Below are 18979 nucleotides of genomic sequence, written 5' to 3' on the forward strand. Positions count from 1 at the left end.
TGTCGTTTTCTATAATTTATCCACTTGCACAGATCTTAAAAATGCTCCGTCCTCTTATTATTCATCCATCTATAAAGATCTCAAAGCACTCCATCCTTTATCATCTATCTACTTGCATAGATCTCAATGCACTACATTTTTTATCATCCATCCGCTTGCATAGATAAAGCACATTATTCTCTACAATTCAACTATGTGCATATATCTCGAAGCACTCTATTTGTCATCCATTTGTCTGCACAAATCTCAAAGTACTCCATCCTATATCATCCATTTGCTTACACAAATCTTAAAGCACTTTATTCTTTATTATTTTTTCACTTGCATAAATCTTTAAGCGCTTTGTCCTCTATCAATCATCCATCTGTATAGATCTTAAAGCATCCCATCCTCTATCATCTATCTATCTACACAGATCTTAGAGTACTCCATCCTTTATCATCTATTTACCTGCACATATCTCAAGTGTTCCATTCTCTATTTTTCATTCACCTGCATAGATTTTAAAGCGCTATATTCTCTATCCTCTATCCATCTACACAATTCTCAAAGCACTCCATCCTTTATCATCCATGCATAGATTTTAAAGCGCTATATTCTCTATCCTCTATTATCTATCCACTTCCATAGATCTCAAAGTGCTCTATCCTCTATTATCTATCCACTTCCATAGATCTTAAAGTGCTCTATCCTCTATCATCTATCTACCTACATATATCTCAAATCACTTCATCCTCTATCATCCATCGGCTTGCATAAATCTCAAAGTGCTTTGCCCCTGCCATTAATTTATATGCACATATCTCAAAGCACTTCATCCTCTATTAGTCTGCCTGCACAAATATCAAAGTACTTGATTCTCTATGAATATGCATTGGTATTGATCTCAATGTGTTCCATCCTTTATCATCCATCTAATTGCATAGATCTCAAAGCACCCATATCCCTCGGTCATCCATCTATCTGTACAAATCTTAAAGCATATCATCCTCTATTATTCATCCACTTACCCAGATCTCAAAATACTTTATCCTCCATCATTCATGTACCTAGATAGATCTCAGAGCGCTCTATCATTTGTCATTCGTTTGCTTTGCACAAATCTCAATATGCTTCCATCCTCTATCATCCATCCATGTACACATATCTCAGGTCACTCCATTTTCTATCATCCATCCATGTTCACAAATCTCAAATCACTCCATCCTCTATAGCCCATATGCTTGCATAGATTTCAAAGCACTCCCTTTCAGTTCATGTCAAAATCAGTCTTTGGCTAATACTAAGTTCGTAGGAAGGACAATTAAATTTTTTTATAAAAGTTTAGTTATTAGATAAGTCTCATGTGACAACGTTTTGTAATGGAGATAGACCGCTAGCCGCATTACTTTTTTTTTTTTTTTGGCTAAGAAACCACATTGCTTTAAATTTAAAATTTTTATGCTGATTGATACTTTCTAACTTTTTGAAATCTAAATAGAAATAGCCTAAACTTGAAAGGATATTTCTGTAATTTTATTTAAAAAAAATAAAATAACTATCTTTCGACTTTTGAAACTCATAGAAAATAACAAAAAAAAAAAAAGAAGGTCTAACACAAGAAACAATTTGTAGATTAGGAGTGTATGGAGTGTCACGATAATGAACCTCGGAGAAGTTAGTGATGCATCTTTCCTATTGAATTTATGCATGTTTGACTCAAACCATGACCTTTAAAAAAGCAAAAGAATAGCCCTTCCTCTAGAAAAAAAAAAGCCATATAAGTGATATAAAATTGAAGCAAATTGGTTGCCTTCTACTTCATTCAGCGTAATTCCATTCAAACCATTTTGATCCATATGACCCACAACCTCTAGCTTATATACTAGCATGATTTCAGATTATCTGCAATATGCTAGCGCATTAGAATTGAGTTAGGCTAATCCATTCAATGTTTGATTGATTGTTCATCGGGTCAAATTATATGTTATTTTTTCTATCGCATATGAGCACTGGAAAGGAAAACCACGTCCAAGCTACTCTTTTTCATTTGCCTTGGCTAGGCACCAAGTTTTGAGGCTTAGTCCTAAGTGGTAAAGACTCGGTAAAAGCTGAGCTTGGATTGCATCAAGTAGATTAAAGAGTGACTTCAGAATATCCCCTTGCATCTCTTTAGTAGGCACTTACTCTTTGAAAGTGACATACCTTTTGTCTTGTATAATTATTATATTATATACATATTTCCTTTTTTACTTCACTATATTTATCGTTTTAAATTTTAATACTTCATATGAAACAGTAAGAACAATACAAAAATAGGTATAACATTGATGATTTGCTGCCCACCTAACCAATACCCAGCATGCATCAACCTTGAACATAGGTCATATTCTCCAGGTCTATTTTTATTTTTTTTTGGTACATTAGCGGCTCATACAAGTCTCGTATGAGCATTGCCATTTGAATTAAAGGATAAAATACTCTACAGATATGAAAGAACAGATACAAAGCGGATCCAAAAAATATATCTAAAATGATGAGCAGACGACCTATTTAGCAGCCTTATTTACCTCCACGTCCAATTTAGAGCTACTAGATTATATGAGAATTAATTGAGATAAGCTCCAAAATAAATTGATCGTTGAGTGCAGCATACCACATGGATCAAATCAGGCCTATGAGCGAATGGAGTTGATTCCGTGTATTTTATGTCACCACGCAATAAACCTTAGATAAGAACTTTTCTATGTTAAAAAATGTGCTCGTTTGTGAACTTGGCCATTTCGTATTGGTTCCGCCACTCTTTTATTGGACAGAGTCACTGAGGTCCCTGATGTTCCTACCCAGTATTAACGATTCTAGAATACAAGAACCATTTACTGATTGCTTCCAAAGAATACGACCAGAGTCAACTTGAAGTCGCCTCCATTAAAGTTTTACCATCGGGATATCTACGGTGTCACCGTCCCTAGCACGATAGATCCCGACACTAACCTTCCAGGCTTCTAATTTTCACCACCGTATCCAAGTGTCCGCCACCTGATCTAATTTTCCAAATTACTAAAAATCAGTTAAAATTAAAATATATATTCACTTTACTACGTTTAGCTGTAAAGTCTAATCATTTGATTTATTCCTGAAACCAAATAGACGGTTAGGATTTCGGATCCATTCACAGGTACAGTTGTTTCCCGTGAATCGTCCTTGGACGGTTGGGATCGAGCAATCAATACTCCCACCAAAAATTAAAAAGAACAAAAGAAAACACTTTCCCCACTCTAATCCAAGAATCGTACTCCAAAACCGCCCTTCACGGCAAGGAAGGAAGAAACCACGCGCCTTCGCCGTCTCCTCCCCCCGATGACGGTCTTTTAAACCCGATCTCCGCTTCTAACCATAGGAATCCATCGATTCTTGGCAAGATCTGGTCCATTTCTCGCCGGAAATCGTCGTTCTGTTCCTCTTTCTGTCCGAGTTTTATGGACGCCGGAGAGGAGATGGGAGCGTTCTGAGAGGGATTTGATGCGAGTTTCCTGAAAAATTTAGGCGTAGGGATGCGAATATCTAGGAGGACTTGGGCCGCTGATCACATATGTTTCGGCGGGCGCGGCGCCTCATCGGCCTGAATCCGAAGAGCCCACCACCGAAAAGACTGCTTAATGCCAGGCCTCCGACGTCGCAGCGGGGGACTACAAGATTCACCCCTCCAGATATGCTGGAGACCGTACACGAGATCGCCATCTATATCCATCGCTTCCACAATCTTGATCTCTTTCAACAAGGGTATTCAAATCTTTTAATTTATAGAGACTTGACGTTTTATTAATATTAACTTTAAAGTTAAAGTATTTTGACCTTTTAAGAATTTTCCTGTTTTTTTTTTTTGAATCCAAGGTTATGTAAAAATGTATCTTTGCAGATATTAGAATTACTATTCTTGACAAACATCTGTTTGGATTGCAGATGGTATCAGATAAAGATAAGTGTAAGATGGGAAGGCAATAACAGGCAATCTCGTGGTACTCCGGCAAGAGTTGTACAATATGAAGGTACTTTTTCTAGCTGAAATACTTGATTGTTGAAGACAAATTACAATATAGTCTCAATTATTAGATGGTAACGGATAAAGATTTTGCTGTCATAAGTATCATGTCGCCATTTTGGGATTCGAAGACTACAACTGAAAGAAGAAAAAAAATATTCAGCAGCTGTTTCTGATACTAGAGATGTTTTTGGAATCCCAGTTGCTAGATCAAAGCTGGGCTGGAAGAGATATTTACTTTGTAGCCTTCTGATGTTTGTGGGAATGTGGTTCGAGTTATATCACAGAAGAAAGAAATTGGCTACATGCTTGATATCCCTGCTTATTGTTGCATATGCCGAAACCATCTTAAAATGAAACAACCTGTCGTCCGTAGTCTTATTTGCAGAATATTTGGATTGGAATGAGAAAGGCATTATGATTTCTTTGTGTTTTGGTTTAACTGTTGCCAACTATTCTGTGAATCTTCTAAACCTGCTATTTGCTTTTGCAGTTTACTATAAACTTTTGTTATTCCAACCTCCATGTTAGTTTGAGGGAAAAAAATGCATCTTCTTCTTATATGTTTTCTTACATACACATACATATTCACACTCTCACTCAAATTATTAGACTAGTTTTATTTGAATGCAATTTGCATAATTAGCTAGTGTAGAGGTAAAATGAAAAAAAACGAAATATCTGATTGGAAGGATTTGGGGGTTCTAGAAATTCTAACCAACAGTCTTCTGCCTCAATTATTTTTTTCTTTTCTTTTACTTTTCTCCATTATTTGAACTTTAGCTAATAGGTAGTGACATGCTAGGTGGGTTGTGCAGCTCCTGATGCAGCCCCGGATGATATCTTTGGTGTTTGGAGGATAGATGATGCTGATCATAGTTTCTCTACACAGCCCTTCCGAATCAAATATGCTAGACAGGATGTTCTTCTGTCTGTTATGGTTTCTTTTAATTTAACTATAGGGAAAGATGAGGTTAGCATGGTTTTTCTTCTTCTCCCTGGAGCTTATTTTCATTTTGCTGGTTAATAACACTTCCATGCATTTTGAGTTCCAGAGCCCATCGATGTCTGCAGTAATGCTGAAATTTGAGCTCATGTATGCTCCAATATTAGAAAATAGGTGAGTGGACAAGCTTAATCACATTCTTCTGGCTTACTCGAAATGTGTCTCTGATGTTTGCGTCTTCTATGTATGATTGACAGAATGCAATCATATTATGTGATTACATCTGAATCCTTTCCGGTTCATGTCACAGCTCTGAGATGCAGGCTTCTTTTGATGCAGTTTCAGCTGCAGTCCATGAGTTCAGGATTCCTCCCAAAGCACTGCTGGGTTTGCATTCATATTGTCCTGTTCATTTTGATGCTTTCCATGCAGTGCTTGTTGACCTAAGCGTACATGTTGTTTTTCTGAAAGCGGGTGCTTACACACATGCACAGAAGGTATCCAGGTTTGTGATGGTGTCAGTTTTGAACGTGGAATTTCTACCTGCTAGAACATGTTTTACGTATACTTATTATTTTCATTGGCTTGTTGAATTTGAACATATCAGTACTTCTCAAATGGTGGAAAATCATGCTGATGAACATTATGAAGAACCCGATCAAGTATGTATCCACATAAAGTTCTCCTTATTCTTCTATTTGCTGCATGATGACTTGTACATGGAAATGACCCACAACATAACATCATTATAATACATCATACATGTATAACAAATTTTGTAACTTGAGCATGTATTGATTAATTTCTAGACTGTTGGTTATCAAATCCTATATTTTGACATGGAATTTTATGCTCACTCAAGTTTTGGTTTTGTTTGAGACATTTTATCATACATAACATCATTCGGTTACCTTCAAAAGTGGGATTTGTGCTGCTATTAGCATGGTCTGAATCAGTCGTGCATTGTTTCATGAATTTATGTAGTACAAATTACAATTAGCTATTTAGGACCACTTTCCTTCCCTCTTCAGCATCTGTTAGACCATGCCTTGACAACAGTATGCTTCCCTTGTATATCTGCGATTCTCTGAAGAGTGGAACACAGGAAGTCAATGTGTTGATTCATTTTTTTGCTACTTTGTGAAGATTTTTGAAGGGTAAATATGGGATTGTTTTATTTTAAGGAAAAAGGTAGGGGAACCTCTGTGTCAGCATCGAAATGAGTCTTTTTTTAATTTCTATAATAAGAACAGGATGCTCGTGGATCTTAAGGATACTCCTCCTTATCAGCTTTTTTTATCAGATTTCTTTTTAAAAAAAATCAAGATCTCTCTAGTCTCTGTATATACAACATTCTTTTTCTTTTCCTCTTTCTTTTTTTTTCTTCCTGCTAATAGTTTTAAGAAAAGTATATATCAAAGTGACCTGAAGCTCACTGTTTACTGCCTCAGACAAAATCTTAACAAAATATTTCTAGATAGGGTTGCCAATTTTCAATTGGCTTCTACCAACCCAACTGAACCCACTCAAAATTAGGGGAGTTGGGTGGAATACTTTTTTAATTGGGTACGGGTTAGCTGAGACTGACCTGATTAGAAATGGCTCGGGTAGTGGTTTGATCAACTACTCTATGGTCCCCACAGGTTGAATAGATCTTTAATGTCCATCAAAGATCCCTAGGATAGTGGTAATGGTTGAACGGGTTATGGCCTAAGAAAGGATTTTTTTCAGATGATAAGAAGGGTACTTAATTAATTGTTAAGAGAATAAAAAACTCAAGAAAAGAAAAGTGGAGGCAACAATTCATTTAAAACTGTGATGCCTCTCTCTCCGCTTTAATTTGTTCTCCTTGCCTTTTTCCTTCATTTGGATGTCCACATCAAGTTCCCTATTTTTGACTATATTTTATTTTAATTTATTAAGGTATATAATAGAGAAGTGAAGTGACAATTAGGTATTATAACCATATTTGTACTGCAAAAAATCTGGTAGTCTACTTTTAGGTAAGAATATAGTTAATCCTCCCACATTCCATCTATAACAGTAATACAATACAATGCTCCTTTTAGTTCTTTGAGATCAATTTGAGTCTTCTTATTCAAAGTTATTCTGTAAACTCAGTCTGCTCACAAGAAAAGCTAAATTTTGATATGTTTTGCTCAGATATTGGGTCAAGGATGGATCTCAAAAGCCATTGAACTTGTCAAGCTATTATTAGCTTCCCGTGAATTACTTCTTGAAGAACTCCAAAAAATCAGCAAAGCAATTGATCAAACAATCGAGGATTTAAATAATGCTGATTTGGATCTTGGTAGATTCGAGTCCATTAGTTCTTCAACACCGGATTCATCTACTTCCAGTTTGGACATTTCTGGAATGAAGATGGGTGTGGGGCAATTGGTTGGCATGTTACATAATATTCTGGAGGTATCCACTTTATAACATTATATTCTCCATTTCATTCCTTCCATACAGAAAATTCTGGTGGTTCCTTTTTCTTTTCGTTTCTTTTTTCTAAACTATTGGTTTTGTAAACTTCTTGATTAATTGGTAATTCTCTTTGTGCTTATGCAGAAAAAAAATGGTGTTATTGAGTTTGGAAATGATGTCATGCTCTACACCCTATCTAAGGAAGAGCTGTTGGATGTATATTTCACTGTGGGCAACCAGCTTTCCTTTATATGGAATGCATTTTTGAGGTTTCATAGGTGCAGTAGATTCTTTCAGTGACTGTTTCTTAACCCTTATTTTCTCATATTGGAGAGTTTTGTATGGAGATTTTTTTTTTCCCATAACAGAGTTTATTCATTGTTCAGAATGAACTTTCTGGAAGTTTTAATTCTGATTTATTAGAACATGCATTTTTTACCAACAATACGAAACAATGACTATCAGAGTTCCAATTTATATTTCCTTGCTTAATTTGGTATCTGAATTCACAATTAGAACAACTTGACTGCCGTGCCTCTGGAAAGAAAATGTTCATGAATACTCTACTATGAAATCATGTTATTTTCCTATAAAACTGATGACTTTTTGTTGTAGATATCATAAAAACCTGTTTGATCTACAATTCCCTTTCTGTATGCCTTCTTTAGAAGGCATTATCTGTCTAAAATCAGAAGTTTTTGCTTGGTTTTAGTGACTCCTAGATCATATAATCATCCCATATTATTTCAGCTTCAATTGTAATATTTCTACTTAATGATGATATTTATACACACACATTACCACTGGAACCAGCACTTGTGTCATATCACTTTCACAACAATTACTGTCTGATTTGCAGTCTCACACATCAGTCTTCTGAATATGTACTGGACTTGCTACTTGCTCTTACAAATTGCATTATTGGAACGATATGTCTTTGTTGCATGAGATGACATAATGAAAGCTTATTTCTTTGATTAACTACATACGCACGAGCATATGCACAGACACCCACCACCTGCCTATCCACCCAAAGCATACACATGTACTGCATGTTATATTCATTGTCAAATACCCCTAAGATACTTTTCATCCCATCTTTGTAAATCAAATTTACTGATGGAGATGGTCTTAATATGACATTTAACATATGTAGTGTAGGTATTGCAGTCTGCTTTATTTATGTCACATATTGGTTTGGTGGAAGCACATGTCCATGTTCTGTTGTCTGATGCGAGTTATGATGTTGATCATGATGTTTTCCCTGTTGAGCATTCTTGAACCTATTTTCTGTATGTTTTATAATATATTAGTCACTTTTTCCTTGTTTTATACCATATGAAGAGCCAGTGTTTGATTTAAATTCTAGTCTTTGTCCAACATCCATAACTATTCCCCATTTAGATGTGTTAATGCCAAATCTTTTTCTAGATATGACCAGTCCTCTGGATCTGTGTGATAAATCCATGTCTAGTGGAGCTGGTCTTGGACGCTTTTATGGCTAAGGCTCCATATAAAATGATGGATTCAGGACACTGTATTATCTGCACTCATATGTATGGCTATTTTGCACATATGCATGCAGTAAGTAGCATGTACACTTAATTACATGTAGTGTTCCATGTCATGATAAGACAAACCTTTATAACATCATAACAAGTGAAAGAAGCTTTTAACCTTAGCTATTTCTGGCTTTGAGGTCTCTTGGTCATTGGGAACAATCTAAGTGCTGATTTTTGTCCTGCATTAATATTTCAGGCAGATAAGAGCAAACAGTATAGTCTCGAATCTTGATATTGCTCGAAGATTTTAAACTACTTCTCAGTACCGTTCTGAGACTAAAAAGCTTGAATTGCTTGGTTTTTACTAATATACTTCTACTCCTGCTCAAGATGCCCTTCGTTCTATGTATTGTCTTGAATTGCATGTGACTCAAAATTTTTAGGTGCATTCATGCATAGCATATGACATCACTGGAATAGATCTTATTAAGTGTGGCTATGAACTTGAAGCAACTTCTGATGATCAAAATTGCTCTGTTCCACTCAGGATAAATAAGATTAGGATAATTGAACATCTGTTTGATGCTTGGGCTTCTGATCGCAAAGCAGAATGGTCTATATGGATGGTTCATTCGAAAATTGAAGTTCCTCACCGTTATTTGAGAAGTGGAGAGGATGATTCTTCTCACCATAATGGGCTTGGAAAAGTTGGAACTCCGTGGAAATACTGCGAGGATGTAATTATGCCTCTAGCCCAAAACTTTCCTATCAATTTCCTGACGTTATTTTCTGTATTTTCGAATCTTATTGAAGTATTTTGTCAAATATTATATGAAAGGTCATTGAACACTTATCTAAATAGTTTGGTTATTTGTATATTTTCAGTCCACTCAGAATGCAATGGCACGAGCTGAACTGCATAGAAAAAGTATTGGACAAATGAAGGTGAGATATTATTAAGGCTGGAAATGTTTTTAGTGGTTGAATCCATGTTGTTTCCAGGAGGTTCTAAAAATGGTGGCTCTCTACAGATTAACAGTCAGTCTATTCAAGACATGCAAATATTTGGTGATCCTTCTCATGTCCCTGTTGTTCTTGTAGAACAACATATCATGAATGTTCCACTGCATGGTTCTGGCAACAATTCACCTTCGTGCTTTCTGAATCAGAATGACACTGCAGCAATACCTTCAGAGACTGGAGAAAAGAAAGCACCAAAATTTGGTTTTGGTGCTAAAAAAAATGGTCGCATACTAAAAGTTGTTGTCTTTGTGCATGGATTTCAGGCATGTGCTCCACCTTGAATGACACTTTTTATTAGTATGCTTCTCATATTCTAGCAGATTAATGCGTTGCATGAAATCATGGAGTTGTTTGACTCTTCAACATGATTTGCCCTATTTATTTGACTTTGGTTGGCTCCTCTCCCCTGCCCACATGTTCTTCTGCATGCTCAGACATCTGACTTATTCGCATATAGATCTAAGCTAAAATGAGTTTGGAAAATCTGGATGCTTCCTTTTCTCTGATAGGTCACACCACACTTTTTTCTTTCTTGAATGGTTTCCATTATCTAATTTGTTTTTTAGTTGCCTAACACTTGATGTCTTAAACCTTTGGTTGTTACTCATCTACCCTTTGTCTGACTTCTTTTTCCTAATACTGTAGCTTCTCTCTTTTGAAGAATACCTTCATCTCTTAATGTTGTTGTATTTATTTCATTCATTGTTTTAGGCATTTCCTTATTTCTTTGAGAAAATGCCTTTTTTTTTGGTGAAAGAGAAACCCTATAAGTCAATACTAAAATAGTAACAATAATAGCAACAATACTAAAATGACGACAATACTAAGTATAGTAATAATACTAAGTATAGTAATAATACTAATCATAGTAATCATATTAATAATAGTAATACTACTAAAATAGTATTAATACCAATAATAGTAAGGATGCTAAATATAGTAATAAAAAGTAATAATACTGAAAATAGTAATAGTACTAAATTATTAAAATACTAAAAATAGTAATATACTAAAATAGTAATAATACTAATAATAGTACTTAAAATAGTAATAGTACTTAAAATAATAATAAATGCTAAAAATCATAATAATACTAAAAATAGCAACAATACTAAAAGCAGTAACAGTACTAAAACTAGTAATACTACTAAAATAGTAATAATACTAAGTTACTGGAGAAAATGCCTTTAGTTACTGGTCATGGCACTGTGTCCTCCTTAAGTTAAAGGCCTTTGCACATGACACACTTGAAATTCTTCTTTAAGAATCAATTACATGATTAATGTCCACCATGATGTCATACATATGTACATACATATATTGTGTGTCATCGATGCCTTTTATGATTCTGCCTGATATTTTTCAGATTTTATTGCCTGATGTCAATCTGATGATTCTGCCTGATATTTTTCAGATTTTATTGCCTGATGTCAATCTGATTTGTCTTAATCAAATAAATTCCTGAATGGAGATTTCTCGATATAATGTAAAAAAGGGGATCAGCATGCCTTTCAATTCTTCACGAACCTGCTTTAAATTAATTTATTTTGTTGATGCAGGATTATGTCGTAATTGGCTATGAAAGAAGCTTATGTTTGATAAACTTCCACATCTTTAACTATTCCTTTATATTTTTAAATTGCTTTCTTGTATTTGTTGAAGTTGTAGAAAAAAATTGAGCCTTTAAGCTTTGGGAATTAGTATTGTAGATTTAAAGTTTTTAGTAGTGGAAGTCTGGTCAAGAAATTTTTTGTTTATAAGTTTTCTGTTGAAGATCATGAATATATCTATATTCCATTTGTAGTTTTTTATTGAAATCTTTGCTCTTCAGGAAGGGAGTTCTGAAGTTTTTAGTGGAGTAATCATGGACACATGATCTCATTGGCAGGCTGTGAAATCAATTTTTTTAATTCTATATGTCTATGCTTTGACAAGTTTGAAGCTAATTACTTTGATCTTGCGACCACTTTGATAGAAAGGCTTATGCTATTTTTCCCTTCTTGTTGCACCTGCTCCAAAATCTTTGAGGCGACAGCAGTGAAGAAAAAGGAATCTGGTGTAGAAGATTAGTGAATATTATTAAATATCACTCCTTAAATATATGCCAACTCTCTCTCCTTCCCACTAAAAAGGGTGGTCCAGTGCAAGATACTCTTGGCATTGTAGGGTTTGAGGAGGGTCAATGTATGCAGTCTTACCCCCTGCATACGAAGAGGCTGTTTCGGTGTTTCCAACCTATGACTCCCAGGTCACAATGGAGCAAAAACCTTACCGTTGTGCCATGGCTCGCTCTCTTCTCTCTCTCACTCACTATTAGATTATTTAATAGTGTATATACAACTCTGTAAAAGCTGTGGGCCCTATTGACTGCTTTTATAACTTGCCCGTAGTGATTACACAATCCTAAAACACCACAGCATTTGGCTGCATATTACCTTTCTTGATAATTTAGCCCAACCAGGATTCTTTGAGCAAAGCTCGCTAAGAAGCCTCAGAAATATGTAAAATTCAGGCATGTGCTACACCTTCAACTTGCACACCACCCCCCCCCCCCACCCCCTCCTCCTCTTCTTTTTTTTTTTGAATTTTGGACTGAATTAAACATGCTAGAAAAAACAAAAATGCACCACATGTAAAATTATATTTGATGTCAACTCTGATTTTTGCATAATTCTGCACTATTTCGACGCATCCCAATCTAAGACACTGTAGCCTGCTTATCCGGTCTATCCATGATCAGCATTTTGTTATCAAAAACACATTTCTTCTATACCATGTACAAGGAGAGAATTACTAGAAATAAACATAGTAAGCCTTGTCCTTTCTACTTGAGATCATTTTTATGTTTCCATTTTACCATTGGTTCCCATCTAGTCAACTTCTCGAAATAGAATACTATATAAACTGTATACTGCTTAGTTATTGAATTTACTCCTGTGTTGTTCAGTAATGATGGGTCGCAAAAGATATATGGGAGTTTTGGGGAGGTATTTTGAATGTTTTAATTAAACAAAGAAATATAAGATATGGTCAGAACTCAGAATCTGCAAGGGAATACCAAAGATAATGCATATGATTCAGCCTCGATAAGGTTTAATTGTGTGTCTCTATATTTTGTTTCTCCGCTTTTTGTTCAATTTATGCCCATGGTGTCTGTGTTAAATGCTTATCTGATTATATGCCCCTTCAAAGTGGCAATTTAGTGAGAGAAGGCTTTCCATTTGTTACATTAATGTATCTACTGCATATAGTGTAGTTTAGTTGACTCTTTTTTTACTTCAATTTATGTCAAAATAGGGACACCATCTGGATTTACGGCTTGTTCGGAATCAGTGGCTTTTAATAGATCCTGGAGCCGAGTGTCTCATGTCAGAGACTAATGAACAAAAAACATCTGGAGATTTCAGAGAAATGGGAAGCCGGTTGGCTGAAGAAGTGATTGCATTTATTAGACGGAAAATGGATAAGCTTTCAAAGTATGGAGGCTGCAAAGACATTAAGCTTAGCTTTGTTGGGCATTCCATTGGAAACATTATTATAAGAACTGCCTTAGCAGGTATTTATTTATAATTTCTTTGATCTTCCTTGCACGCATTCAGATATCATTCTAATATTTTTGAATTGACAGAGAACATGATGGCACCTTTTCTAAAAAACCTGCATACTTACATGTCGATATCTGGACCACACTTGGGATATTGGTACAGCTCAAATTCTTTGTTCAATTCTGGTTTGTGGCTACTAAAGAAACTCAAAGGAGCTCAGTGCATTCATCAGCTTACTTTCAGTGACGAACCAGATCTCCAAAATACCTTTTTTTACAAGCTCTGCAAGGTAATGCAACCAGATCATTTATCAGAAGATTGTGTTGGGATCCAGAGTAATGTTTTTGACTCAACTCCTGCGGTATTGTTGAATCTGTATTATATAAATGCATAGCTTGGAATTAAATCTTAAATATTTATTTCTAGTAATGTTTACTTTCTTAAGCCATCAAACCTTTAAAAGGACTCTCATTTTCCTTGTCAAGAGACCATAGATACTCTTCTGATGGTGCAATTCTACCTTATCTTAATTAATATCAAATATTACCTTTAACTATATTTATCCTGGAAATTCTGTTTGAGTCAGTTGCCATAACTGTCCTTCACTGTCACCATTTTAAAGGAGCCTTGTTTGTAATTAGCTGTCTGCTCTGGCCTAATCTGCTTATTCTTTTTTTATGGATTGTGATTTATGTGGTTTGCTATGAGCTGGTTCAATAGCGATTAGGTAGTGATTTAGTGTGTTAATTGGATTTTTTCCCTGTTCTCTTGGGCTCATGCCGATGTTTTTAAAACTTGCTGTATGGCCTCATACTGCTTGCTGGTCTATAGAATGACCATACCAACACAAGCTACAGATCAGTAATGAAAGTTGGAAACAAGGTGTAAAAACACTGTTAAGCTTCGTATTGAGTTATATGAGCTTGATTCAGGGTTGGTTCACCCATGCATCAGTCTCAAGGGGCTGCCTTGTACCAGTTCCTCAATGGTATGGTATGTATTATCTGGTATGGGCTGGTATACCCAGTGTTTTAGACCTTTGCTCAGGGAATAGGAAAGATTATAATAGTATATATGTTTTTTTCCCACAGAGTTGGATCCGTCCTCATTATTCCACTTGCTGTGACTTGTAAACCAGAGATTTAAATGCATTTAGTGGTAGGGAATCAGTACCTTCTCCCTTCAAGACTGGGAACCAATAAAAGAGCTGCATGAACTGATCATACATAACCTGAATCAGGGAAACACTTAATTCTATCATTGTTGTACTCTTGGGTGGAAAATTAATTTGTTTTCATGAAAACCTTATTATATGATAACTATAACTGTGGGAAGTAATTCTGTTGAAAAGATAATTCTAATTTGCCTAACTACCTCTCTGATGTCAATCTCTCTCTTATCCCTTAAATTCTCTCTTCAAATCCCTTCCAACTGTTGATATGATTAGTATTTCCCCCCTCCCTGAACATGCATTTGCGCAACCCTGGATACTTGTTTATGACTACACAAGTTCCTATTGGAGGGTTAAATATGTCCGAGTACTATGGATCTATTACCGATCACATTATTGCTCCCAAATTAAAATATGCTGATACATTTTGTTTATCCTTTTTCAGCAGAAGACATTAGAGAATTTCAAGAACATTATCCTATTATCTTCGCCACAGGTATCATTTCTTTCTCCATTAATAATAATGGCTTCTTCTTTCTCAGATAGTTTTAGTTTGCAGTGAGAGATATGGGATGATTATGCTGTTAACGTACTCTTGATGGCATGCCATAATACACAGAAATATTGATGCAGACCTGGAAATCTTGTTCTCTTTCCTTCACCTCTCTAATTATATTTCCTTTCCCCACCGGGATTCTTCAGTTACTTTTTGTAATCAAGGATAAACAAATTTGGATGAGACCTACATGATTTTTCTTTAATTCCTTATTTCCTTTTGAACTGTCTTATAATCTTTTAGTCCTTTGTTGCAAATAATCTAAATTGAATTACATATTAACAAATGCATATGATCAGGCAATGGGGCATTAGCTTCTGTAGAAATTTGTATGTCTTTTACTTTCAAGGCTGACCACACTCTCACATGTTCGTATTCTAATTAAAATTTCTGCTGTTATTTGATAGTTACTTCTTCTGTAGAGATGGCTATATCAACAAAAAACAACTGAATGCCTAGATATTGTGATGTTCTAGAACAACTCAAATAGATAAACTTGGAAACTTCTACTAGAGAAAATGTTTTGATTCATATGAATTTAATGCAGTTTTTAAGTATATCTTTATTTTTACTGTATATTTGTGAACCTTTTCGTTGCCTAATCATGTACATAAAAAATAATAGTACCTGTACATGTGTATGGAATTGCCCCAGGATTCTTTTCCCTGGCTGACTTGGCTCCTGTATGGATAATTGTACCTGTACATTTTTTTGGTTTATTCTACCCTATAATGCTTTATAGGGTTAAAAAAAAAACGATCTCCTGCAACCCAATAAAAAACGATCTCCTGCAACCCAATCCCCACACCCCCCCCCCCCCCCCCCCCGCGCAACATTTTTGGCCTAGTAAATTGTTGTCATGTAATTAAGAAACATTAAGCATATTTAAGAATTACTAGGAATATAGTTTCAGAACAGAGATGATCTTGATATAGGGCTCATAAGGGTTTATTTTCTGATGGCAAGATATGCTATACTTTGACATGATATATTGGTAGCTGTTACATTTATTGTGCGTTTCTTTTTTTTTTGTGCTATGAATACAATAAGCTTAAAAAGTTTCCTTTTTTTGTTAGTTATAATATAAAATCAAATTATACCACATATAGCCAAGTCACGAAATCTATGATTAGAAGTTATAAATATTTAACATGCAACATTCACCCCCCAAAAAACCTAGTGCAAACATGACAAAAAAAGAAGTGAAGAAACTCCACCCTCTCACCCTATACCAATTCTTGACACCGGATGTAACAGGTTCGAACTATGGAAGGTAAAAGAATGACATATATTAGTAGGGGAAAGAGATTCTTTTGTTTAAGATAACTTACTAATGCAGATACTGGTTGTATTTTGTTCGCTGTTCATCTCGGTAAGCCATCCATCCCAAAGTACGTCCCTGCAAATCTACTGTCTGTTTGCATTTTCTCAAATGCAAACAGACAGTAAAGAGTTGTTCCACAAAATGCAGACAGACAGTAAGAGTTTTTCCACATTTTCTCTGCAAATGTGGAATAACTCTTGTTTTTTTTTTAAACTTTTTTCTATTTTTTTTATAAATGTTTTGACCTGTGAAACTAATAAGTTTTGCCGAAAAGCTGATTCTTATATTTCCAAACTTCCTCAAAAATATTCTGTGGTTAAATAGAAGCAAATATGGTGCAAGGTTAGCATGATCTTGTTGCTGAGTTCAGCTTTTTCCCCTTAATTTCTAAATATTATATATTTTGGTACCCTATCCTTTACCATGCACATATTACTGCTTACCAGCACTACCCCCACCACGACCCCTACTAAATTGCCATCTTTTGCCAGGATGGTTATGTTCCTCATCATTCAGCCAGAATTGAGCAATGCCAAGCATCATCTTGGGATCACTCAAAGAAGGCGCAAGTCTTCATGGAAATGTTGAACAACTGCTTGGATCAGATTTGTGCTACCTCATCCGAAAGGCGTGTATTTATGCGCTGTGATGTGAACTTTGACCTATCTACTCAGGGGAGAAACTTGAATACCATCATCGGCCGGGCAGCACACATTGAGTTTCTGGAGACTGATATATTTGCAAAATTCATAATGTGGTCCTATCCGGAGCTCTTCCTCTGACTGTTACCCAATTTTTTACAGGTTGAAGCTTCCCTCTTTTGCCTGCAGCACCTTTTCCATATTGACATTAGGAGTAATCCTTTAGTTGCTAAGAATGAGGAGCAACAAATTCCTTAGCTATTTGCTAAAGGAGTTGGGGTTGGCCTGATGCTGGAATTGAACCATTCATGGAGATATGTTGTAAATTTTGCAGTTGGGAAGCTTTTGAACATGGAGATCTGTAATCATTTGTTAGTTTTAAGAAATATAATTATATTATTGGTATTTATGATTAAATCTTTTCCATGAGTATGTTCACATCTAAGGTTGGGGCATTTAAAGTCTAGGAATGCCGTATATATGCTTTGCAGAATAATGAGTTAATGCTAGATTAAGCATTGCATATTTTTTTCCCGATATCCCAAGTTCATTTGTAATGCACGAATGGCACCATCATGCTTGAAAGAGAATATCCTTTTATACATTTTATCCACGTACTGTCCACTTTCTTAGCTGTTTAATTCAATTCTACAGCTATTCAATGAATCCCGCTGCTGGTTTTATACCTGATGTTGCCTTGTCACCTTTTTTTTTTTAATTAACCTGCTAAATAAGAGGATTGTTTCGACTGTGTCAGCGAGAAAAAAGAGTGTTCTACTTCATAAAGGCAGCAACCTGGATATTTGATGCTTAAATAAGTTATGCCTCTAATTTTGATATGTCTTGCTTCATAAAGCTGATCTGCCCGGGAGAGAGCAGAATTCAGCAGTTCTTGGTTCCAGTGAGATGGACGCTTGGGAGATTTTTTTTAAAAGTTTTTCTTTAAATTGAGAGACGATTTTCGATTTACTAGGCCTGGACATGGGCTTAGGGGTGGGAGTTTAAATACAGTTTTCTCCATTGGGAAGTTTTATATGAATACTGTGAAGGCGAGCTGGACTGCCTTGGAAAAAGAGAACTTTTCAACGCCATCCGTCCAGGTGGATCGACAGCTACGATCATCCTCATAAGCTTAGCCAATAGCTGTTTTATAATTTACAACCAGATCTCAATACACGAGAACCAGCCTGTCGCTGGACACGGTGATAACTAGCTCATATATTAAACAACACAGTTTTCAAGTGCCAAAAGTGTCGTCTTTCGGCAATCATCCCGGTAAAAGCAATCCGTGCACACCATCCTTTGCAAGAGATTAAACAATAATTTGTGCTCAAAAACCCAATTACCAAGGAAGAGATGTTGGTTGGGTGAAAGAAGGCTTCTCTCCTGCTTGTTGAGAAGACCAATAAACTTCCAGTAATTGTTGTTCCATTGTTTTCTTAATTCCATAAAAGTAGCTTCCGCTAGTAGAGTTTTGAGGGTGGCAAAAGACTGTTAAGAAACCTATACATGTGAAGAGTGCTGAATGCATACAAATGCATCTTTCATGGATGACACATTGCAAACAAGTCCAAGCTGACAAATGCCAGACATCCTGTTTCAATCAGCTACTATTATCAATTCATGCATTGAATCATTTCACACAGAAATTGGTTATGAGACTTTGGAAAACAAGGCTATGAGCTGCTCAATTTATCTCAAAACCAAGAAGATGGATTAGCTTCAGTCCATAAGTGTATTAACTGCCCTTAACTACAGATGTTGGAACCGATGATCATCATAAGCTGTCCAGAACATCTTGTCATCATGTGGATAATGTT

At 35.7% G+C, this 18979-nt stretch overlaps 1 protein-coding gene across 6 annotated transcripts; it reads left to right on the plus strand.

Moving 5' to 3' along the window:
* Positions 1–3254: 3254 nt before the first annotated feature.
* LOC103701215 (uncharacterized) lies at positions 3255–17576 on the plus strand. 6 transcript variants are annotated; one of them, XM_008783200.3, is made up of 15 exons: positions 3255–3762; positions 3943–4028; positions 4827–4994; positions 5077–5141; positions 5278–5472; positions 5575–5629; positions 7131–7394; positions 7542–7675; positions 9447–9636; positions 9785–9844; positions 9931–10185; positions 13220–13478; positions 13551–13756; positions 15084–15134; positions 17010–17576. In XM_008783200.3, the coding sequence occupies exons 2-15, from the start codon at positions 4023–4025 to the stop codon at positions 17298–17300; spliced, it is 2199 nt and encodes a 732-aa protein (XP_008781422.1). In that variant the 5' UTR covers positions 3255–3762; positions 3943–4022; the 3' UTR covers positions 17301–17576. The 6 variants fall into 6 exon arrangements, with proteins under 6 accessions (XP_008781422.1, XP_088576667.1, XP_008781420.1 ...); XM_088720541.1 differs by having other exon boundaries at positions 15087–15134; XM_008783198.4 differs by having other exon boundaries at positions 4840–4994.
* The last annotated feature ends 1403 nt before the right edge of the window (positions 17577–18979 follow it).

The sequence above is a fragment of the Phoenix dactylifera genome, chromosome 4, assembly GCF_051530095.1.
Source record: "Phoenix dactylifera cultivar Ajwa chromosome 4, Ajwa_hap1_PhDact_Kaust_v1.1, whole genome shotgun sequence".
Taxonomy (NCBI): domain Eukaryota; kingdom Viridiplantae; phylum Streptophyta; class Magnoliopsida; order Arecales; family Arecaceae; genus Phoenix; species Phoenix dactylifera.

Excerpts from the sequence above, each read along its gene's own strand:
- LOC103701215 (XM_008783198.4), top strand. The coding sequence starts at position 3,572 with ATGTTTCGGCGGGCGCGGCGCCTCATCGGCCTGAATCCGAAGAGCCCA. Across the intron at positions 4,995-5,076 it reads TAACTATAGGGAAAGATGAG|AGCCCATCGATGTCTGCAGT; the intron begins GTTAGCATGGTT and ends TTTGAGTTCCAG. Across the intron at positions 5,630-7,130 it reads ATTATGAAGAACCCGATCAA|ATATTGGGTCAAGGATGGAT; the intron begins GTATGTATCCAC and ends TGTTTTGCTCAG.